Source organism: Bos javanicus, chromosome X, assembly GCF_032452875.1.
Source record: "Bos javanicus breed banteng chromosome X, ARS-OSU_banteng_1.0, whole genome shotgun sequence".
Classification (NCBI taxonomy): Eukaryota; Metazoa; Chordata; class Mammalia; order Artiodactyla; family Bovidae; genus Bos; species Bos javanicus.
The window spans coordinates 2803281-2828260 of record NC_083897.1 but is presented as its reverse complement, the minus strand read 5'-3'; the positions used below and the strand labels follow the sequence as shown (position 1 = coordinate 2828260).

General features: G+C 38.5%; 2 protein-coding genes across 2 annotated transcripts in view; both read right to left on the bottom strand.

The window, feature by feature from the left end:
- Positions 1-431: 431 nt before the first annotated feature.
- LOC133242245 (dedicator of cytokinesis protein 11-like) lies at positions 432-16151 on the bottom strand. Its single transcript, XM_061408353.1, has 7 exons — positions 16144-16151; positions 15499-15568; positions 8803-9013; positions 8247-8437; positions 7709-7809; positions 6101-6239; positions 432-897 (listed from the first exon to the last, which is right to left on the bottom strand). The coding sequence occupies exons 1-7, from the start codon at positions 16149-16151 to the stop codon at positions 775-777; spliced, it is 843 nt and encodes a 280-aa protein (XP_061264337.1). The 3' UTR covers positions 432-774.
- Positions 16152-18986: 2835 nt separating this feature from the next.
- The window catches only part of LOC133242244 (uncharacterized), a 69956-nt gene continuing 63962 nt past the window's right edge, over positions 18987-24980 (bottom strand). The window contains exon 6 of the mRNA XM_061408352.1: positions 18987-19136. Coding sequence (XP_061264336.1) covers positions 19002-19136 — 135 coding nt within the window. The 3' untranslated portion in view covers positions 18987-19001. The remainder of the gene's footprint in view (positions 19137-24980) is intronic.

Genomic DNA, 24980 nt, shown 5'->3' with positions numbered 1-24980 from the left:
TTCTGCTGCTAAAATTTTCAAGTAACTGCAAATCTCAGAGATGTTTGTTTAGTTTTATGGACAGCCTCAGCTGATGAAGCTTAGGCAACAAAGGCTGCTTGCTAGGCAAACACAGGCCACAAAGGAATCCCTTGCCTCGTATGTAGAGAGACCACTGACTGGAATACCTAGCATCACTGGATCAAAACTTGAAGGACTGGTAAGCCTGGTATTTCTATGTATATCCTTTCTTTGTGAAATTTTCCTTTTCACATAATGCTTCTGTTTCCTTTAGCCCAGTCTAGACCACTGGAAGGCAAGGTTTCAAATTATCTCCTCAGTTGGAAGTATCCATGTTTTGTGAAAATTTTATCAATTTATTCTCCAAGGGTTAGTATGATAATGAATTTAGCTTCCTGTCAAGTTCAAAGTATTATCTCCTTCACTTCTAATTACGAAGAAGTTTTACCTTTTATTGTGTTCCATTATACAATTTTACACAGTACCATTAATATTTTAAGTAACAATTAAGCAAATCGAATTAAAGTTTTTGAACTCTACTTCTCAGTATATAGATTTACCTTAAAAAGTACAAACTAAGCACAGTGGTGCAGTTTTCCAGGCACTTTCAAGTTGCTTAAATATTTACAAATATGTAAGCACCCTGTATGAAAGCATGAAAGTTTTGGTGTCAGGAGGAAACACTCTGTATAACAAATCCTTAAATTTTTAACATTTGCACAGCTCCGAATATTCCTGAGAAAGTTCAGTCTTGTTGTCCCTTGACACATGTCCTCATATTTCAGCAGTGTATCTTGGGGAACCATAACTTCGGTCACTCGACGTACCACTAATTGCACAAAATACATGTAATGTGTTGCTCATCCAGGGAGAATGCATTGGGTCTTCTTGTATTATCTAAAACGAAAGAAATGGCATGTTTATCACTAAGCAAAATAGCCATGGCCAAAAAAGGTATGTGTATACGAAATCACAGGCATATTCCAATTTATCACTGACACTTAGCTATTTAAAACAATATAAAGCAGAAAGAGCAAAGAAAAACATTACCGACTCAAATCTTCAAAGCTGTATTACAAAGGCAGCGTATCAAAAAAGCAGAAAAGATCTGGTTACTCATTAAGAAAAACCAAAGGTTGTAAATGTAAAATTCAACAGAAATTGAGAGGTAACACAGTCTTTAAAAATTTTTTTACCAGATGGTCATAACAAGAGCCTAAACAATGAACTTCTTGATATGAGTTTATAGATCATCTTCTAAGAGTGGTTCTCAAGTTCACTGGGGGGCTTTTCAAACATCCTGAAACCCATGCCCTTTCCCAGGAGACTTGGGAAATAATTTTAAGTGAAGAGAAAATAAGTCAAATTTTCAAATGTATACCATAATTATGTAAACTAATTGATGCAAAAGATTTTTCTTGGAAATGAAGAACTTTATAAATATATACATATAATCATATTAGTATATATGTTTTAAAAATTATCCATTTTGTGTGATCAAAATCAAGTGATATCTCATGCCCAGACTAGATGAAAGAACAGCATACACATCACATCTAACCTCTTTACTGTACAGTCCCAACTTAGGCTTCAAGCTTTCAATACTAGGTTCTCAAGTTAGCTTTGAAACTTCAGTATTAAGCCTGCAAATTGGCTTCTGGTGGCAGAAATGGGTCATATCATTTGTGCTGCTGCAAATCATGTCTTATATAAAATCCATAATAGAAAAATTTTCTGTTAGAAAGAACTTCATATTTTGGTATAGTGTAACAGATAACACTGAAAAGGGCCAAGGAATAGCCAGGCCATATCTTTTTGTCAAGTCATCATTTATGGAGCTAAACAGATAACTCACATTTCAGTACACAGCTATATTTTATCTTCTTTTGTATTATATTTGCCTTTGGGAAATAATATATCTCAAAGCGTCTGACTAAAAAAAAAAAAAAAAAGCTCTCTTTTATATGGAAATATTGGAAATACTGATTTACAAAAATTCACTAAAAAGTCAACATTTGCCCAAACCAAGGTACACCTAAATAGGATACATCATGACAATACAGATTTCATAAATATAAACCAATAGAAAGTAAGACTTTTCTTGGTTACCTATCAATATAGAATATAGAAGAATTTAAACTACAGGAGAATATATAATATCAAGGGTCTAAAATTTGGTCTCTAGAACTGAACATAATAGCCATGGTTTATAGAAATTAAATGAGAAAGACAGGTGGAAAATATGACAGCAGATTCATAAAACCCAAATTTCAGGGTGTTAAAGAGACAAGGGACTTCCCTGGTGGTCCAGAGGATGGGACTCCACGCTCCCAGTGCAGGGGGCCTGGGTTCAGTCTCTGCTCGGGGAGCTGGATCCCACATGCCGCAGCTAAGACATGGTGCAGCCAAATAAATTAAAAAAAAAAAAAGAGAGAGAGAGACAGAGGCAAGATGCCCAAAATGGAGTCACTTGTGCTAAACCCACATCACCTGAGAATTACTATCAACCTAACTGCAGTTTCAGTCTTTTCCAGGCAGGTAATCTGAACTAGTCAAAAAAGTACATGCATTACTTTCAAGTTTGAAATTTCCTGGTCAGCACTAGTGAGGTACTTCACTGGACAGACCCTTGCTGTGCCCCAGAGGAAGGTGACCTTGCTTGAAACAATCAGGTCTCTTTTAGAATAACTTCCTTGACCAGACTCCTTCTACCTGTAAAAGGCTTCCATTTTCTACAGCTCTTCAGAGCTCCTTTCTCTCTGACAGATGGGATGCTGCCAGACTCATGAATCACTGAATAAAGCCAAAATCTTTTAAACTGACTTGGCTGACTCTGAATAAAAAGCAGAGACATTACTTTGCCAACAAAGGTCCATCTAGTCAAAGCTATGGTTTTTCCAGTAGTCATGTATGGATGTGAGAGTTGGACCATAAAGAAGGCTGAATGCCGAAGAATGAATTCTTTCAAACTGTGGTGTTGGAGAAGACTCTTGAGAGTCCCTTGGACTGCAAGCAGATCAAACCAGTTAATCTTAAGGGAAATCACCCCTGAATATTCATTGGAAAGACTGATTCTGAAGCTGAAGTTCCAATACTTTGGCCACTTGATGCGAAGAGCTGAGTAACGGGAAAATACTGATGCTGGGAAAGATTGAAGGCAGGAGGAGAAAGGGACAACAGAGGATGAGATGATTGGATGTAATCACCAAATCAACGGATGTGAGTTTGAGCAAACTCTGGGAGGTGTTGAAGGACAGGGAAGCCTGGTGTGTTGCAGTCCATGGGGTTGCAAAGAGTCAGAAATGACTGAGTAACTGAACAACAACATCAGTTCAATTTTGTTTTTTAGCAAGGAAAAAAGAATTGTATAGAATGACTGGTCTAAATATCTTGATCATCATAATAACAGTAAATTGAATAATTTGCTTTCACTTTGAATAATTTAGAGTTCAAGGCTAGGTCATACAGTTGCATGCAAATTCTACAACTGTAATATACCAGTGAAGTTGCTCAGTCATGTCTGACTCTTTGCAATCCCATGGACTGTAGCCTACCAGGCTCCTCTATGCATGAAGTTTTCCAGGCAAGAGTATTGGAGTGCATTGCCATTTCCTTCTCCAGGGGATCTGCCTGACCCTGGGATCGAACCCAGGTCTCCCACACTGCAGGCAGATGCTTTACCATCTGAGCCACCAGGGAAGCCCCTATAACTGTAATATATATTGGCTTAAAATGCTATAATTGTTTTATATTTTTGTAAAGGAGGAGTTTTGCTGTTTTTCCCTATAGACAATGGAGAACAGAACCCCGTAAACTGGACAGTTTCTAGGAACAAATTATGTAGTCTATTTGATTAAAGTATTTCCCAGATGGCTCAGATGGTAAAGAATTCACCTACAATGCAGGAGACCCGAGTTTGATCCCTGGGTTCAGAAGATCCCCTGGAGAAGGAAATGGCAACCCACTCCATTCTTGCCTGGAGAATTCCACAGACAAAAGAGCCTGGGGAGCTACAGTCCATGGGGTCACAAAGAGTCGGACATGACTGAGTGACTAACACTTCAACATACCCCAGAACAGTGAAGATGAAGAGAGGCATATCCCCAATGTACTCAGGGGCTGAACCTGAGATACAGACAGTAAAGGAAGTGGAATGATTCCCTGCCTGCCTAGTCCTGATCACCAGACTGCTTTAGGAAGGAGACAAAAAAGGACCTCGGAAAACTGAGCAGCAAAGGTACGCCTTGGGATGGTTTACACTCACTCCTAAGTGGGCTAACAGAAGTCAAGATGACAAAAAGAGGAAACAGCACTGAGTCCAGACTCCTCAGGCCGGCGAGATTCCCTGCCATGAGAATAGGAGAGCAGGAGACTGGGATGACTCATCTCATTGAAAGACGGATGATGAAAGTCTAGCTGCCTGGCTTCTCCATACTGAGAAGATGACCATGGTTAGAAAATTGGACTCCTGGTCACGCAGTGCAACTCTGGACTAATTATAACAAATTTCCCAAAGTCCTTTCTAAGAGAAAGCATACAAGATACCATAATAGAGATAGCTAGCTCTTCTAGCTAGAGGAGAGACAGTCAAGTAGCTCCTATAGCAGAGATAGTCAACTAGCTCCTGTTTTCTTTGAAATCTCTCTTCTGCCCCTCCCCACCATTACACTGCAGTGCTTTGGCACTAACCATGGTCAGTCTATTTGTAAGGACACCCTCCATGTGATGGTCTCACGCAGGGGAGTGTCTTCAGGCAAGCAGTGAAATGCTCATACCAGGACAGAGGAGGTTCTCCTTCTGGAACCAGCAATAAGAATGTGTTCTCTCAAGGGCTGTAGTTATCCTTGTTTCTTTTAAGGGGTCTGAATTTCATAAAAAATTGAGAGTCTGAAGAGTTTCTGAAGCAAATATTGATCTTATTGGCTGTTTTCCTTCTTAAGGAAAGCAAAGAGACATTATGTAAGCTCAATAGGGCTCAGGCACTGAGAACCAGACCATCAGGCCATGACTTTTACATCTGTGGTGAAGACGTTAAAATAGTTCAGTGACAAGCCATGTATAGAGTGGTTGCAAACACAGATTTCAGGAGCCTAATATAGGAATGACGTTTACAAGGACAATTCAGGAGTACTCTGGTTTTAAGGCAAGTAGATGTATAAAAGTCTTAACTGCTTAATTATGACAGAATTTGGCTGTCAGTGGTGAGCAGATCTTTGCCTCTATATGTTTCAGATTGTGTTTTACTAAGTTAGCTATAATTGACATTAACAGGCAAATATTACAATGCTAGGTATTATAAAAAGAGTTTTGCAGGCTATATGGGTATTAAGACAATTCTTGAATTTTGGAACTCACTCAGGATCTCACCTAAACGATACTACAGTTGTCCCTCGGTATCCTCCGAGGATTAGTTCCAGGACCACTGCCCCCCTTCTCCCATGGTTATTAAACTGAGGATGCTCAAGTCCCTTATATAAAATCACACAGTATTTTCATATAACTCATGCATATCCTCCCCTGTACTTTAAAATCATCTCCAGATTATTTATAATAGTTAATACAATGTAAATGCTATGTAAATAGCTGCCTACATACAGGAAACTAAAGTTTTGCTTTTTTGGAACTTTCTGGAAATTTTTCTTCAAATATTTTTGATCTGAAGTTGGTTGAATCCAAGGATGTGGAAGCTGCGAATATGGAAGGCCAACTGTATGCAGTTTTCTACATCTAAGACAGGGGTATTCATTTAGGGATCTGGCTACTGAGCCAATCATTGCACTTCTCTAGGATCCTTCTTGAGAGACCTTAGCCATGCTCACAGTAGATTAATTCACACTTGCCCAACTATTCACTTCTAATGGCACTGTGGCACAAAGAACAAAATAGTTTAACATCTGAAACACCTGCTAAAGCAATCGTCAGTGATTGTTTCAAATCTGATTTGCATTATATCATTTATATGGGTAAAGAATATAAGAACAGATTTTAAAATAAGAGACTAAGTAATTTCAAGGTAATACTATTTCAAACTAATAGGTTTGCTAAGTAACACTTTAGGGACCCAGATCATGTTTTCCTTTTCAATCACCCTAATACTTGCCTGTTCATGAATAATGTCAGACAATTCTTTCACCATGTCTCTGAAATTTGACTTGAGCCCTTCATGGTATTCAATCTGATCCTCTTTAATTAACCGTTCATTTAGTTCCAGTGCAATGCTGCATGCTTGGATGAACTTCCTATAGATGAAGATCAAAGATAAAGTTTTTGTTACTTATTACTCAAAAGTCTCTCTGACAATTTAATATTTACTTTAACCACGGCTTGCCTAGAAGGAAGATTAGAACCCCATATTTTCTCACTGTGTTTTTGCTAATGGCATCTCCCAAGTCTGAAATATCTTTCCTTTTCTATCTTTGTCTTCTGGTTTCTTATCTCCTTCCAAACCTGGCTTGAAATATATACCCTCTGGGAAGCCTGCCTGCTCAGTCACTTGATATGATCTCAGCTATGCTTGCACTTGCATTAATTAACATCTATAGATAATGTCAGTTATTGAAAAATACTTTATTTGGGGCTATGTACCCAGTACAGTGCTGGGTGCTTATAGGCATGAAGTATCTGCCCTGGGCTGGTAAGAGTGGCGACAGAGAGATTATAATGTATCATAAAAACTTTTTTTATCATTATTTCATATGTTTATGTTTCATGTCCATAATTAGAATGCAAATCTTAGGGGACAAAGTACCTCACTGACCATTTGTGCTGTATCCCTGTCATAGCAAAGAGCAGAATCTTTTTGTACATGCCAGGCATTAATAAACATTGAATGAATGAGTACTAAGTAAGTAAGGAAGTGTTAGACGCTCAGTCATGCCTGACTCTTTTTGACCCTGTGGACTACAACCCACCAGGCTCCTCTGTCCATGAGATTTTGCAGGCAAGGATACTGGAGTGGGTTGCCATTTCCTTCTCCAGGGGGTCTTCCCAACCCAGGGATCAAACCCGGGTCTCCTGCACTGCAGGCAGATTCTTTACCGACTGAGCTACAAGGGAATGAGTAATGGTTACTCTGTAACCTGAAACAGCTGATAATACAGAGATAGGAAAAGTAAATGAAATAAGTCAGGAGCAAATGAGTGGAGATAATCTTTCTACTCAGTCTGTTTAAATCATCTTTCTCTCTTATTCTGAATCTAAGTTCTTTTATATAAGAAACAGATTTTTCTACTGTGCAACCATTCAGACATGCATTGGCTTAGAGGGATGCTCAGTCCAGAAAAGATTATCGTATGCCCTAGAATAGCAGAATCCAAGTGGAACTAAGGATACAGGATAGAAGCAAACCTATCCAACCTTTCCTAGCCTAAATGGTCTGGAAAAGCTGTGACATGAGCTCAATCAGGCAAAGGAGGAAATCACATAATGAATGTGGGCTTGTGTTTGTGTCACAATATGCACAGCAATGAAGTCGTTGTCATATTTAACGCCTTGGGTCACTAGGATACTGTTACAGTTCTGCAGCAAGAAAGAGATCACACATTTCCTGACTACCTAAAATACCACTAGAAGGTAACTTAAACGTTATAAAAGGGAACAGATAATTTTTTTAGAAGGACATTATTTGGTGAATATTTTGATTTCACTTAAGAAGACAATGGAGTAAAAGAAAACTAGAGGTCTGATCTGAAAACTACAAAGCACTTACCTAAACATGTCTTTCAACTCATTTACTTTTTTGGCTGGATACTTGCTAGCTTGACTGTCATTTAAGAAAGCCCTTGCATATGCTAACGGACCTGCATTTACCTAAATTACAAAAGGAGAAAAATGAGGGTTGTTAGGATGTAATCAAAAAGTAATTTTTTCATTTCTCTTTTTAAAAAGAATACAATATACAAAAATCCATACCTGAGAAACATATTTACTATTCTTACTATAAATTTATTTGAAAAAGATTAAAGCAAATCATCTGCCAAAATTATACTCTAACAAGTTACTTAACAATTTCTGCTATCTAAATATAGGGCTTAGCTATAGTCAGAGGGATTTATGTTAAAGCTATCTGACATAACAAAAAATTTACAGAAACTGAACATAATGTCTTTATTAAATTAATAAATAATGTAGAGGTTTTTGCACCCAGTCAGAGTATAAGACAATTACAATTAGTGTTTGTTCTGTGCCCTTATGAAAGTGAGAGGAACAACAAGAAACATTTAATACATGGTTAGCAACCAACATACCTGCACTGAAACACAGCCCTGCAATTTAAGTTGGAGCTGAATCATGTCCACGTCAGCAGAGGAGCAAAGCTTTTGCAGCTCTGCAGTTTTATCTTTTATTTCATCAGTGGCAACATCAATTGGCTTTAAATGAATCTGCTGTTCATAGTTTATAGCAATCCTCTTCTTCACATATGGAAACGAGTTTGAAGCTATTACAGATTAAGATTGACAGATGAGTTTTTAAGACAGCACATCAAATAGCCAAACTAAAACAAAAATCTATTGTGCTTAATTCTCCCCATATTTAATCTGGAAAAATCCCTTAGAGACCAAATATTGCCTTATTACTTCAGGACTGAAGGAGAAATTCTCTCTGAGACGACTCAGACTAAGCATGAATTACATATGGGAAAGGAATGGTTTATAACATAGCCATGTTTGTGTAAGTGAGTGACTGAACAGAAGGACAATAAATGATTAAAATTTTAGTTACATTTTCCTGCTGACCAGCTGCTGCTTGTATGTATCAAAAAAGATCATGTCAAACAAAGAAGTTATGCCAAGTCCTACTTACTAGTCAAGATTGTACGGCGTTTGCACTGTTCCTCTATACAGCCTTGCTTTTTGCCTGACAATGTATAAGGAGCCTCAAAAACAAATCTGTTGATATTATGGTTTCTTTCAAACTCAGTTTTTCTTTCTGTGAGTTCTTTATCATCAAAGTAGGGCTTCACATAAGTGACTTGGATATGAGCATATTTGGGATCAAGCTCTTTGACATTTACCTGGAAAGTAAGAAAGTTTTGTGTTTTATTAAACAGGAGGGAAAATGGGGTACAGGTAAGCTACTAACGCCTCTGAGATCAACTGTGGAACAGTGTCATTGAATACACTGTGAGATGAATATACACTTGGAAGAGGTCTTTGCTCTTTCTTCAAGGATTGTCTCCTTCTGATTATTAAGAAGTTACAGAAGCTATTTGGAGATTACAGAAATGTAGACAGAAAAAACTGCAATGCTACCACTCAGCAATGACCATCATTCACATTCTCATATATTTCCTTGTAATCTTTTTTTCTATGCATATATATTTATTTACAAACTGGAGATCATGCTGAGCATTGCTTTATCATTTGCTTTTTTGAAATGTTTATTTAGTTTTATTTGCTTTTATGTTACATTCAACTTCTTTTTTAATTTTTATTTATTTTTATTTTTTTAATATAAATTTATTTATTTTAATTGGAGGCTAATTACTTTACAATATTGTATTGGTTTTGCCATACATTGACTTGAATCCAGCACGGGTGTACATGTGCTCCCCATATATTAAAATGGCTAACTGCACATTTGAATTCCACCTCAAAAAATACCTATTACAGAGAGGATTCTCAGAAGATGGCAGAGCACCAGACGTCCATCTTCTTATAGAGACAATAGTTACACCGTCATTACCTATCTGATGGAACAATTTTGGAACTCTGGAGTCTGTTGAAGACTTGCAACTTCCAGGGGAAGACTTGGACAGAAAATTGCCTTAAATTTGATTTTGTTCAATTTTAACTCTGGGCACAATGGCAGCCACCCATACCTCATCCCTCAAGTACTATGGCAGATAGCTGTGTGCATATTCCTAGAACAGCTTGTAGGAGCCAGGATGAACAATGACCCTGTCTTCCAAATATTGTGAATCTGTGCTATGACTGCTGATTGCTGCTTCTGGTCACAGGGGGACAGTCAAAGAGGCTGTGGCCATTTTTATACCATCTCATCCTTTGTTGCAATGGCCTCCCCCTCTACCTAAAGTGATTTTCAGGGGATTTAACAGACCAGCACCTTTCCTCTCTCTTTCATTTTCCTCTCCATCCCCTCTTAGGAGCCAGACATCCAATACTAGACTGTTCAAAGGTAACTGCATAAATGAGGGTGACTAGAAAGTCACTGCGCATGCTCAGGGGAAGGCACAGGCTCAGAAAAGACTTGAGAAGATCCCAAATTTACACCTCAGGTGGATTCTTGGGACAGACACAGCTTACAACAATTAAAAACAACAACAAAACCCAGGAAACTCTGGGACAGGGAGAGAATCTGATTTTCAGAGGGATCACAATATTAAATACAAATGTCCAGTTTTCAACACCAAAAAAAATTGCAAGGCATACAAAGAAATAGGACAGTATGGCCCACTCAAAAAAGAAAAATAAACCAATAGACATTATCACTGAAAAAAAAGTGATAGCAGATCTCCTAGAAAAAGACATTAAAACAGCAGTATTCATGATCAAAGAACTGTGGAAAAAGTCAAGAAAACTATTTATCAACAAATGTCAATATCAATAAATAGCTAGAAAATCTAAAAGGAAATCAAAAAACCTTTTTTTCAGAGGTGAACAATACAATAACTGAAATGAAAAGTCACCAGAGGGAATTAAAGGTAAACTGCAGCAGGTGTAAGAAATAGTGAGCCTACTTGAAGATAAGATCAATGATCCATCAGAGGAACACAAAGGAAAAAAATTAAAGACGAACAGAGGCTACGGAACCTGTGGAACATTATCCAGCAGGTGAAAATACACACTACGGGAGTACTTGAAGCAGAAAAGTGAGAGAAAGGGGCAGGGAGACTATCTGAAGAAATAATGGGTCAACTCTCAAATCTGATGAAAGACACAAAGCTCAACAAACTCCAAGCAGGGTAACTCTAAGAGACCCACGGTGAGACACATTAAAATCAAATGTCAAAAGCCAAAGCCAAAGAGAGAATTTTGAAACAATCAAGAGACAAATGGCACGTCACATACAAGGAATCCTGAATAAGATGGTCAGATTTCCCATCAGAAACTTAGGAGGCCAGAAGGCAGTGGGCTGCTATATTCAAAGTGCTAAAAAAAAAAAATCTATTAATCAAGAATCCTATATCTGACAAAACTAGTGGAGGTGATGGAATTCCAGTTGAGCTATTTCAAATCCTGAAAGATGATGCTGTGAAAGTGCTGCGCTCAATATGCCAGCACATTTGGAAAACTCAGCAGTGGCCACGGGACTGGAAAAGGTCAATTTTCGTTCCTATCCCAAAGAAAGGCAGTGCCAAAGAATGCTCAAACTACAGCACAATTGCACTCATCTCACACGCTACTAAAGTAATGCTTAAAATTCCCCATGCCAGGCTTCAGCAATACGGGAACCGTGAACTTCCAGATGTTCAAGCTGGTTTTAGAAAAGGCAGAGGAACCAGAGATCAAACTGCTGCCAACATTTGCTGGATCATCGAAAAAGCAAGAGAGTTCCAGAAAAACATCTCTTTCTGCTTTATTGACTGTGCGAAAGCGTTTGACTGTGTGGATCACAATAAACTGTGGAAAATTCTCAAAGAGATGGGAATACCAGAGCACCTGACCTACCTCCTGAGAAATCTGTATGCAGGTCAGGAAGCAACAGTTAGAACTGGACATGGAATAACAGACTGGTTCCAAATAGGAAAAGGAGTACATCAAGGCTGTATATTGTCACCCTGCTTATTTAACTTATATGCAGAGTACATCATGAGAAACGCTGGGCTGGAGGAAGTACAAGCTGGAATCAAGACTGGCAGGAGAAATATCAATAACCTCAGATAGGCAGATGACACCACCCTTATGGCAGGAAGTGAACTAAAGAGCCTCTTGATGAAAGTGAAAGAGGAGAGTGAAAAGTTGGCTTAAAGCTCAACATTCAGAAAACGAAGATCATGGCATCTGGTCCCATCACTTCCTGGCAAATAGATGGGGAAACAGTGGAAACAGTGGCTGACTTTATTTTTCTGGGGCTCCAAAATCACTGCAGATGGTGACTGCAGCCATGAAATTAAAAGACTCTTACTCCTTAGAAGGAAAGTTATGACCAACCTAGACATCATATTAAAAAGCAGAGACATTGCCAACAAAGGTCCGTCCAGTCAATGCTATGGTTTTTCCAGTAGTTTTGTATGGATGTGACAGTTGGACTATAAAGAGAGCTGAGCGCCGAAGAATTGATGCTTTTGAACTGTGGTGTTGGAGAAGACTCTCGAGAGTCCCTTGGACTGCAAGGAGATCCAACCAGTCCAACCTAAAGGAGACCAGTCCTGGGTGTTCATTGGAAGGACTGATGCTAAAGCTGAAACTCCAATACTTTGGCCACGTCATGCAAAGAGCTGACTCATTGGAAAAGACCCTGATGCTGGGAAGATTGAGGGCAGGAGGAGAAGGGGACGACAGAGGATGAGATGGTTGGATGGCATAACCAACTCGATGGACATGGGTTTGGGTGAACTCCGGGAGTTGGTGATGGACAGGGAGGCCTGGCGTGCTGCGGTTCATGGTGTCACAAAAGAGTCGGACACGACTGAGAGGCTGAACTGAACAGAACTGATATCTGGCAAAACTGTCCTCAAAAGTGAGGAAAAATTAAGGCACTCCCAGATAAAGAAAAGCTGAAGGAGCTTGTCACCACTAGACCTGCCCCATGTGAAATGCCACAGGGAATCCTGCTGGTCACAATGAAAGAACATCAGACAGGAATTCAAACCTGTATGAAGGTCTCAGTAAAGATAAATACATGGGTAATTATAAAATCTAGTATTAACATAACAATAGTAACAATTCGTTTTTATTTCTCCATGATGTAAAAGATTAATACATTATAAAATTATTACTATAGGGGACTTTCCTGGTGGTGCAGTGGTTAAGGATCCTTCATCCAGTGCAGGGGAGAATACACTGCATTAACAGAATGAAGGAAAAAAAACACACACACACACAATCATCTAAATCAATACAGAAAACACATTCGATTATAAAATTCAATACCCTTTCATAATGAAAACACTCAACAAATTAGGAATAGAAAGAAATGACTACAATCCTATCAAGGGCCACTGTGAAAAACCCACAGCAAAGACCATATTCAATGCTGTGACAAGAGATAGAAACTTTCTTAGTAGCTTTTAAAACTTTTCCAAAAAGCCTATATTCAAAACTTCTTTATTTTTTTTCCCATTAAATATCTAGATTTCTCCAGAGAAACTTAGGAAATAGTTGAAGCTAATTATCTAAATAACACAAAGCATAGAAGAAAAATAAAAAGAGATCAAGACGGATTTTAACGTTATAAAAATGAACTAAGTATATGGTAAAACATTCAAAAAGTACACCTGAAAAGTAAAAAATGGTTTTTTTCTCCATAAGACTCTAGACTCTCTCCTTTGAGATACCATGGTTAACACTTGTATCATTCCATCTATGGCCGATTCATATTGATGTATGGCAAAAACCATCACAATACTGTAATTATCCTCCAATTAAAATAAATAAATTTATATAAAAAGAATATATTTTGATTGGATTACATCCAAACTTATAAATATTTTAAGTAGTTTAGTTAGATCCTTTATGAAGGCAGTACCACGTCCTTAACCGTATGGACATTAGATTGTTTTGAGTTTTGTGCTATATAAACTTAAGAGCAATAAACATCTTAAACATACATCTTTATGTGTGTACATCTACAAGATAAAATCTTAAATGTGAAATTATTGGGTCCAGGAAACGTACATTTAAAATACTGGAAAATATTGCCCACTGTTCTTTAAATTGTTTGTGCCCTTAAGCAGATTTTATTCTTTGGCAAGTAAAAGAGTGTTGAAAATTCTTAATTCCACACATTAAGAAAGAAGAAGGATTTTGAAAGTAGCAACTGCTTCTTTTATCTGTTGCCTATGAAGAGTGACTAAAATATTGTGTTTACAAAGAGGGTCAGGAGTCCAGCTGCCTGATGGTGGTTTGTCATTAGTGCCTGTTGGCCAGGTTTTCAGAGGCAGCATAAAGTAGAAAACTGCGTGTTTTTCTGCAAGCCTGGCTTTCTAATAACTTTCCATTTATAGTATCAGTAGTGTGCTAGCAAGCCTAAAACTTGCTGGCTACAAAAGAGAAAACTTCTGTGGTCTTAAGAAGACTGAAACTGATAAGAAGCAGAGAGGTTTTGCCAAATGTTAATGAATTTTGGACCTGCAAGCATACCTGTTTTTAAATGTCTAAGGCATATGTTCAAGATAAAATCATCTCCATAAGATACAGCTAAATTTACAAAGTGAAGAGATCATTTTCATGGGGGAAAATGAAGTGTCTTTACCATCGCCAAGGGCCTTTCACTCTGGCAATGCTGCCTGTTAGCTATCAAGTGTTTTGCAGAGCACCATGCACATCACAGTCACTCGGTACGTATTTCTGGGGCCTGCAGATCTTACACTGTGTTAAAGGGCTTTCCTACGGTAAAAATCAGCTCTCATCCTGAACATGCCCATGGTGACTAAGGACAATCAGTCATTCCCATTGTGCTCTTCTGCAATTCTGTCTATAAGGAACTATGCATTTCTAAGAAACAGCCTCTCTTGCTGGAACCTTTCTCATCCTTGCCTTGGCAGGGTCTAGTGGGATGGATCATCTTTAGATCAAGGCATCTCTCCTAAACCTACATCACTGCAAATATAGCTACTGAACTAAGGCTATCTTAAGAGTGAAATGTGTGTCATAAGATGATTTTTTTTTTAAATCTCATTTATTTTTATTTTTGGCTCCACTTGATCTTCTTTGCTGTGGCTTGCGGACTTTCTCAGGTTGCAATGAGCAGTGAGTACTGTCTAGTTGTGGTGTGTGGGGTTTAGAGCGCCAGTGCAGTGGCTGTGGTGCACAGGTTGAGTTTCCCCACAGCATGTGGAATCCTCCTGGACCAGGGATCGCACCTGTGTCTCCTGCATTGGCAGGCAGACTTTTACCCACTGGACCACTAGGGATGTCCCACCTAAGATGATTTATTCATACAGTATGAAATTGACAATCACGAGGCACAATAGCAGTAACAATAATGGCTAACATTGGTTGAGCATGCTAGCTTCTATGCTGTTATTGAAGGCGTTTTTATGCTTCAAGAACTCAATCACTTTGCATACCTTAACTAATTTAATCCCAACAACAACTCTATGAGGAAGGCACTACTATTAAGTTCATTTTACTAACGAGAACGATGAGGCACAGAGAGGTAAAGTAAATTCCCCATGGTTACACAGCTAGCAAGTGGCAGAGAATGGAGATCTGAATCCTTCTGTCTGATTCCAAAGCCCCTGTCCTTTCTTTCGGGATCTGGAAAGACTATTTCCCATGCCTCTCCTCTACCAGCTAAAAAAGGAAAAAGTCAGAAGCAATGTGCCACATTTGGAACTAATAAATAATGATTTCAAAATGCAGTGCATGTTACCTTGTCTGAATCCTGAATTATTTTGACATTCTCTGTACCAAATTTTTCACCATAAAGTTTAGGTTTGGCTCTTTATAGATGTACTCCTTTCCATCCTCTTCTTCAAGAAAAAAGACTATTATAAAGTTAAACACACAATACTTTATAAGCATTATGAGCAAATGCAGCATTTAGAGAACATCTACTAAGTAATCAGTAATGATGTAGTTGAAATAGATTTTAAATAATAGTTCTAAAAGCCACATGTATATATTGTAGCTGAAATAAATGAGAACGTTCAAACTCACAGTCATGTGAGCATATCATTGGCCTGAAGGTTCTTACACTCAATTTTTCATCACTTGCATACTTACCTGATTTTTATTTGAAAACTTTCAGTACTGCATATTAAATTAACATTTAAGAAGCCTGACTGAAAATGAAACTGAAGGAAACTTCAAATCTTATATGCTGTCCTCTGACCTAGTGGATTTAGATCTGGAGACCAAAGTGAACATTACACTGAGAAAGTGTCACACCTGCTCTTGTGACAGGTGCTTTATCTAGACAGAATCCGAGGGCCAGTAACTGCTGCTATGGTAATCTAATAACTCAAAGGTGAATGTTTAAAAAGGAAAACAACTTGATGAACTAAAGAATACTTACTTGGCCATAAAAGGCAACTCTGAAGAAAGTGCCTAAAAGTCTTTTCTTTGTGTGCATAACCTCCAAAATTTTTGGGTAAGCTCCATGAAGAGTTCTGTAAACTTGAGTAAGGTCTCAAAATATGAGAATCAGCAAATTAGCTTTATCTTTTGGTTAGTTATGAAATGTCTACAATAAATGCATAAGGGGAAAAAAGCAACACCATTTCCTGTTCAAAATGGTTTTGGTGGGGTCATTTGCATTCCCTTCTCCCATGGTCACAGAAAAAGTGCCTTAACAACTTTAGGTGAGAGGGTAGACCTTTAAATGGTCAAATAACACTGTAATTGTATATATCGTGCTTCATGTCATTCATATCTCAATGGTAGTATATACATTAAAAGTACTGTGTTATTGACTACTTTTTTCCTTATGTCTGAATTATTATAACTGAAAAAGAAGCAAAATGCTTTGCTTGAGCCCTAAGGTGGAAAGATGGGAATAAACGATCACGCAAACACTTTAGGAGAGGAAAGTAAAATGAAGACACAAAAATAACAGTATAAGCCAGAGAGAGGAATGCTTTTATAACAAGTTCACAGACACTTACAAAGAATATATTCTTCTACACACTCAGAAAAGGGAACATACTATGCAAAGAACATTATCTAGAATGTGAAAAGACACCATACAGAACAGGAGAAAATATTTGCAAGTCACATATCTGATGTTTTCTTATCCAAAACATATAAGGAACTCTCATAGTTCAACAACAAAATGACAAACAACACAATTTAACAGGAGCAAAGCACTTGAATAGACATCTCTCCAGAGACTATATAAAATGGCCAACAAAGACATGAAAAGCTGTTTAAAATCGTTAGTCATTGAGGAAACAGAAAGCAAAACCACAATGTGACACCATTTCACATTCACTAGGATGGCACATTCACTAGGTTCTAATAAGAACCCCAGAACACAAGTGCCAACCAGATGTGCTGGTGGGAAGGTAAAAGGGACAACAATTTGGTGGTTCCTCAGAAGTTAATAGAATTACGCTGCGACTCAGCAATTCCCCTCTTAGGTGTCTATCCAAGATAAACAAAAACACGCCCACACAGAAACTTACTCATATCTGTTTACAACAGCACTCTTTATAATAGCCAAAATCTGGAAACAACCCAAACATACAAACAAATTTTGGCATAGCCATACCATGGAATATCATTCAGCCATGAAAAAGGAATGAAGTTCTGATATAGGTTACAACTTGAATGAACCTCTAAATATTATGCTAAGTAAAAGAAGCCAGACACAAAAGGTCACATCTTATATTCATCTTTTTTATGACACATCCAGAACAGGCAAATCCACAGACAGAAAGCAGATTAGTGGTCACCAGTGGGGTGAGGGAGGGGGTGAAGAGTGATTCCTTGAAGGAGATGGAGCTTTTCCTGGGATGAGAAAAACGTTTTGAACATAGAGGTGGTGGGAGCATAATATTAAGAATGCGCTAAATGCCACTAAACTGCAAACTAGAAAACGGTTCACTGTATGGTTGTGAATTTCATTTCAATGCTAAAAGGGGAGCCGGGAAGCAGATGTTCTTTCTTTCACATTCTTTCCATACTATTTTCTGCAGTTGAAATCAATTGAGGGAAGTTTTCCTTCCTTAATGGCTACTGTGGCTGACACTTTTCAGCCCATCCCATAAAGAACACTGAAAAGTTACTTCATCCCATGCAGGATGCTTCAGAATCTATTCAGACCCTTGACTCTTTACAAGGAAATAGGAGTAGTTCCCCAATAGAACATATTGCTTCCTTTAATGTGTAGGGAAGATATATTTTTCTTTTTTCCCTATTAGTCCATTGAGTAGCAATATGTTCTCTGGGTTTCTAATAACCTGGTCTACAACTTAAGAGTAAGAGAGTAGGTACTTTGGCACTTTTATGAAGGTTCTTAGGATGCAATGCTTTGACAGAAAGAGCAATGCCGATTCTTGTCTTGTCTCATAGGCTAACCTTTGTCATCCATATAACATAGATTTAATTACTTAACTCTCACTTTTTAATATAATCACTTGAGCTGCACTATGATTTTTTAGGCATGTCCCCGTATACAGCAAAAGCAGGGCAAAGAGTAGGAAGACCCAGAACCCAGGAAGAAAGAGTGAGTTTGATAAGAGCCAATTTGGAGAAGAGATTAGAACACTACACAGATGACATTAAATGTATGTTTTCACTCTGGGACACTTCAACAATGAAAGGCTACTTGTTATATATGTTTAAGGATAGACTGCTTTGCTTTTAAAAATGGCTTGAGTCCTAAGCACCCCTTTCCAGCATAGCAGGGACAGAAAATTATGCTATGGACTCAGATTCTTGAATATAAAAAGTCCTGTTGAGTGCTGGTGGCAATAGCTATACTATGATTATTTTACTAATTCTCCTTGATCAAAGATTTATGTGGCAGACAAAACTGGAAAAGCTCCTCATAAAAGGGTAATTCCTAGTAACTTATTATCCCCCAACTATCATCTGTTAGCAACTTTAGCCTCACCATCAAATTGAAAAGAAGTGATTCACACCTATATCTCTCCCCTGACCACATGGAAATCGAGTAACTGTTTTTTGTGTGTGTGAGGGACAACATGGATTGTTCTCTGCTATGAGTGGAGAGGGAAGACTGATAGATAAAACTGCTGTGAGAAAAACTGGCATAATGTTAATTTTAATTTATATTTTAAACATTGCATCCTTCATTTCATTTGTAAAAATGAATATAAGGTAGGAATGGAATTTTAGGACTTTTCAGAATTTTTTAAGGATAGTAATTTAAGAACAAAATAAAATATATACGTGAATGATGCAAATGTTTCAGTTACTTACTTCAGACTCTTGACATTTCTCATGAATTGGAATGATCAACTTGGAAATTTCAGAAATTACTTCATAACGCTCTGCTTTCCATAAGCCATCCACACATTGTTCTAGCAATTCCAGCAAAACTTCCTGCATTGAGAAAAAATGCAATCAAGAATTAGAGATATGTGAGCTCTGCACAAATATCGTTTCAACTATTTCAAATGAATAAGAAACAGAACGTACTAAATTTAAGGAAATGCACAGGAGTACAGTTGTGTAACTATATATTCTAAATGACATGCTTGAAACACTTGAAATTGAAACCACATTCTTAAAAGTATGAAATTAATATTGACAATAGAAAACTACTATTTACTTTGTTTCAGTTCAGTTCAGTCACTCAGTCATGTCCAACTTTTTGCGACCCCATGAATCACAGCACGCTAGGCCTCCCTGTCCATCACCAACTCCTGGAGTTCACTCAGACTCACGTCCATCGAGTCGGTGATGCCATCCAGCCATCTCATCCTCTGTCGTCCCCTTCTCCTCCTGCCCCCAATCCCTCCCAGCATCAGAGTCTTTTCCAATGAGTCAACTCTTTGCATGTGGTGGCCGAAGTATTGGAGTTTCAGCTTTAGTATCATTCCTTCCAAAGAAATCCCAGGGCTGATCTCCTAAAGGAATGGACTGGTTGGACCTCCTTGCAGTCCAAGGGACTCTTAAGAGTCTTCTCCAACACCACAGTTGAAAAGCATCAGTAGTTCGGTGCTCAGCTTTCTTCGCAGTCCAACGCTCACATCCATACATGACCACAGGAAAAACCATAGCCTTGGCTAGATGGACCTGTGTTGGCAAAGTAATGTCTCTGCTTTTCAATATGCTATCTAGGTCGGTCATAACTTTCCTTCCAAGGAGTAACCGTCTTTTAATTTCATGGCTGCAATCACCATCTGCAGTGATTTTGGAGCCCAGAAAAATAAAGTCTGACACTGTTTCCACTGTTTCCCCAGCTATTTCCCATGAAGTGACAGGACCAGATGCCATGATCTTCGTTTTCTGAATGTTGAGCTTTAAGCCAACTTTTTCACTCTCCTCTTTCACTTTCATTAAGAGGCTTTTGAGTTCCTCTTCACTTTCTGCCATAAGGGTGGTGCATCTGCATATTTGAGGTTACTGATATTTCTCCCACCAATCCTGATTCCAGCTTGTGCTTCTTCCAGCCCAGGGTTTCTCATGATCTACTCTGCGTATAAGTTAAATAAGCAGGGTGACAATATACAGCCTTGACGTACTCCTTCTCCTATTTGGAACCAGCCTGTTCTTCCATGTCCAGTTCTAACTGTTGCTTCCTGACCTGCAAACAGATTTCTCAAGAGGCAGGTCAGCTGGTCTGGTATTCCCATCTCTTTCAGAATTTTCCACAGTTTACTGTGATCCACACAGTCAAAGGCTTTGGCATAGTCAATAAAGCAGAAATAGACGTTTTTCTGGAACTCCCTTTCTTTTTCCATGATCCAGTGGGTGTTGCCAATTTGATCACTGGCTCCTCTGCCTTGCTAAAATCAGCTTGAACATCTGGAAGTTCACGCTTCATGTATTGTTGAAGCCTGGCTTTGAGAATTTTGAGCATGACTTTACTAGCGTGTGAGATGAGTGCAATTGTGTGGTAGTTTGAGCATTCTTTGGCATTGCCTTTCTTTGGGATTGGAATGAAAACTGACCTTTTCAAGTCCCATGGCCACTGCTGAGTTTTCCAAATTTGCTGGCATACTGAGTGCAGCACTTTCACAGCATCATCTTTCAGGATTTGAAATAGCTCAACTGGAATTCCATCACCTCCACTAGCTCTGTTCGTAGTGATGGTTTCTAGGGCCCACTTGACTTCACATTCCAGGACATCTGGCTGTAGGTGAGTGATCACACCATGGTGATTATCTTGGTCATGAAGATCTTTTTAGTACAGCTCTTCTGTGTATTCTTGCCACCTCTTCTTAATATCTTCTGCTTCTATTAGGTCCATACCATTTCTGTCCTTTATAGAGCCCATCTTTGAATGAAATGTCCCCTTGATATCTCTAATTTTCTTGAAGAGATCTCTAGTCTTTCCCAATCTGTTGTTTTCCTCTATTTCTTTGCATTGATTGCTGAGGAAGGCTTTCTTATCTCTTCTTGCTATTCTTTGGAACTCTGCATTCAGATGCTTATATCTTTCCTTTTCTCCTTTGCTTTTCACTTCTCTTCTTTTCATAGCTATTTGTAAGGCCTCCCCAGACAGCCATTTTGCTTTTTTGCATTTCTTTTCCATGGAGACAGTCTTGATCCCTGTCTCCTGTACAATGTCAAGAACCTCCATCCATAGTTCATCAGGCACTCTATCTATCAGATCTAGTCCCTTAAATCTATTTCTCACTTCCAGTGTATAATCATAAGGGATTTGATTTAGGTCATACCTGAATGGTCTAGTGGTTTTCCCTACTTTCTTCAATTTAGGTCTGAATTTGGCAATAAGGAGTTCATGATCTGAGCCACAGTCAGCTCCTGGTCTTGTTTTTGCTGACTGTATAGAGCTTCTCCATCTTTGGCTGCAGAGAATATAATCAATATGATTTCGGTGTTGACCATCTGGTGATGTCCATGTGTAGAGTCTTCTCTTGTGTTGTTGGAATAGGGTGTTAGCTATGACCAGTGTGTTCTCTTGGCAAAATTCTTTTAGCCTTTGCCCTGCTTCATTCTGTATTCCAAGGCCAAATTTGCCTGTTACCCCAGGTGTTTCGTGACTTCCTATTTTTGCATTCCAGTCCCCTATAACGAAAAGCACATCTTTTTTGGGTGTTAGTTCTAAAAGGTCTTGTAGGTCTTCATAGAACCGTTCAACTTCAGCTTCTTCAGCATTACTGGTTGGGGCATAGGCTTGGATTACTGTGATATTGAATGGTTTGCCTTGGAAATGAAAAGAGTTCATACTGTCACTTTTGAGATTGCAAGTACTGCATTTTGGATTCTTTTGTTGACTATGATGGCTAATCCATTTCTTCTAAGGGATTCCTGCCCACAGTAGTAGATATAATGGTCATCTGAGTTAAATTCACCCATTCCAGTCCATTTTAGTTCGCTGATTCCTAGAATGTTGACATTCACTCTCGCCATCTCCTGTTTGACCACTTCCAATTTGCCTTCATTCATGGACCTAACATTCCAGGTTCCTATGTAATATTGCTCTTTACAGCATCGGACCTTGCTTTTATCACCAGTCACATCCACAACTGGGTACTGTTTTTGCTTTGGCTCCATCCCTTCATTCTTTCTGGAGTTATTTCTCCACTGATCTCCAGTAGCATATTGGGCACCTACCAACCTGGGGAGTTCCTCTTTCAGTATCCTATCATTTTGCCTTTTCATACTGTTCATGGGGTTCTCAAGGCAAGAATACTGAAGTGGTTTGCCATTCCCTTCTCCAGTGCACCACATTCTGTCAGACCTCTCCACCATGACCCGCCTGTCCTGGTTGGCCCCACATGGCATGGCTTAGTTTCACTGAGTTAGACAAGGCTGTGGTCCATGTGATTATATTGACTAGTTTTCTGTGATTATGGTTTCAGTGTGTCTGCCCTCTGATGCCCTCTCGCAACACCTACCGTCTTACTTGGGTTTCTCTTACGTTGGATGTGGGGTTTCTCTTCACAGCTGCTCCAGCAATGAAATACAAATGAAAAACACAGTGAGATACTACTTCATGTCTAATAGGATGGAAAAATATGAAAAGATTAGCAACAGCTAGTGTTAGTGAGGAAGTGAAGCATCTGGAACTCTCATCCATTGTTGGTGGGATATAAAATGGTCCAACCACTTTTAAAACTCTGACAATTTCATATAAAGTTACATATAAAACTTCCCGAGGAAGTACCAGGGTATTTACTCAAGAAAAATTAAAGTATACATCCATAAAAGGTCACATATAAGAATGTTTAAAGCAGCCTTATTCATAACAGTCCTAAACTGGAAGCAATCCAAAATCCATCCACAGGAGAATGGGTTTTAAAATGTTATATCAAGAGAATAGAATATTTAGCCATAAAGAAGAACTTATGTTTTACTCCACAATATGGATGTATCTCAAAAAATTCCTGCCAACCAAAAGAGGCAGATACAAAAAGTAGATACTGAATGATTTCATTTTTATGACACCAAATACTGTTAAAACTAATCTATATCAGATATTGGGGCTGGGCAGACTGGAAATGGGCACAATGGAACTTTCTGGAGTAATGCACATGTTCTACTTTATTATTTCTTGTGGTTACCATGTGTTATAAGGGTGTAGACAACTGTCAAAATTCATCAAGTTGTCCACCTAATATGTGTGCATTTTATTGTACGTTAATTTATCTTTAAAACTATTTCAAACCAGAAGTCAGAAATGCAGTCTTAAAAACAAATTCACTTACTTAAAGAAGCCACTAAATGAACACTAGTTTGTATCTTTCATTTCAATAAAACCTGTAAGTCAGTGGCAGTTATTTTCCATTGGCTAGGGCATGAGGAAGAAGCCCTATTATATAAACTGAAACATAAAATGGCACTATGGAGAATATGATTCTATCTGTATACCTTAAATGAAAGGCACATATAAATTATTACTGTAGAACACAAAAGAGTTCCAACAAATGTGTTTACATAGGAAACTGATTATAGTTCTTGACTAATAAGAAATATTACTACTTTCCCTTGGAGTACAAAAAGGGTCAGGCTTAAGGCCACTTCTATGACTAAGCTGAAGCTGCTGTTTGGAAAAAAGGACATAACTGCAGTTGTGCTAATCCATTTATCTCCCATGAACTCCCTGGAATCTTTCTGCTGTGAGCCCACACAAACTGGAGATCTTACATGAAAATCATCTAAGTCTAACTAAAACCCAAAAATGAATTAATTTACCCCAGGCTTCACAGTCAAGCAATGAACTTGGATTAAAATTCAAGTGTCTGACTCTCTGTTATGATTAGTTAATCCAGCAAACACGTTTCTAACTATCAACTCTTCTAAGTTCTGGGAGTAAAAGCCAAGTTTACTATCCAGTTGGTCAGTGATAAAGCCTGACATTTATGTAGCACCTAATGACTTACAAAGAACCTTCATGTTTATTGTGAAGTGACCAGTATACTATTATTTTCTTTATTTTATTATTTTTCACTTCAGTCCAGTTCAGCCACTCAGTCATGTCTGACTCTTTGTGACCCCATGAATCGCGGCACACCAGGCCTCTCTGTCCATCACCAACTCCAGGAGTTCACTCACACTCACGTTCATCGAGTCAGTGATGCAATCCAGCAATCTCATCCTCTGTCGTCCCCTTCTCCTCCTGCCCCTAAAACCTCCCAGCATCAGAGTCTTTGCCAATGAGTCAACTGTTCACATGAGGTGGCGAAAGTACTGGAGTTTCAGCTTTAGCATCATTCCTTCCAAAGAAATCCCAGGGCTGATCTCCTTCAGAATGGACTAGTTGGATCTCCTTGCCGTCCAAGGGACTCTCAAGAGTCTTCTCCAACACCACAGTTCAACAGCATCAATTCTTCTGCGCTCAGCTTTCTTTATAGTCCAACTATCACACCATAAATGACTACTGGACAAACCATAGCATTGACTAGATGGACCTTTGTTGACAAAGTAATGTCTCTGTTTTTTAATATGGTGTCTAGGTTGGTCATAACTTTCCTTCCAAGGAGTAATCGTCTTTTAATTTCATGGCTGTAGTCACCATCTGCAGTGATTTTGGAGCCCAGAAAAATGAAGTCTGACACTGTTTCCACTGTTTCCCCATCTATTCCCCATGAAGTGATGGGACCGGATGCCATGATCTTCGTTTTCTGAATGTTGAGCTTTAAGCCAACTTTTTCACTCTCCACTTTCACTTTCATCAAGAGGGTTTTTAGTTCCTCCTCACTTTCTGCCATAACGGTGGTGTCATCTGCATATTTTTCACTTAAGAAATATTTA

Coding starts and splice junctions, on each gene's coding strand:
- LOC133242245 (XM_061408353.1), bottom strand. Junction 6,240..7,708: donor GAGTTGAAAGACATGTTTAG/GTAAGTGCTTTG, acceptor CTTCATCTATAG/GAAGTTCATCCAAGCATGCA. Junction 898..6,100: donor CTGACATTATTCATGAACAG/GCAAGTATTAGG, acceptor CTTTCGTTTTAG/ATAATACAAGAAGACCCAAT.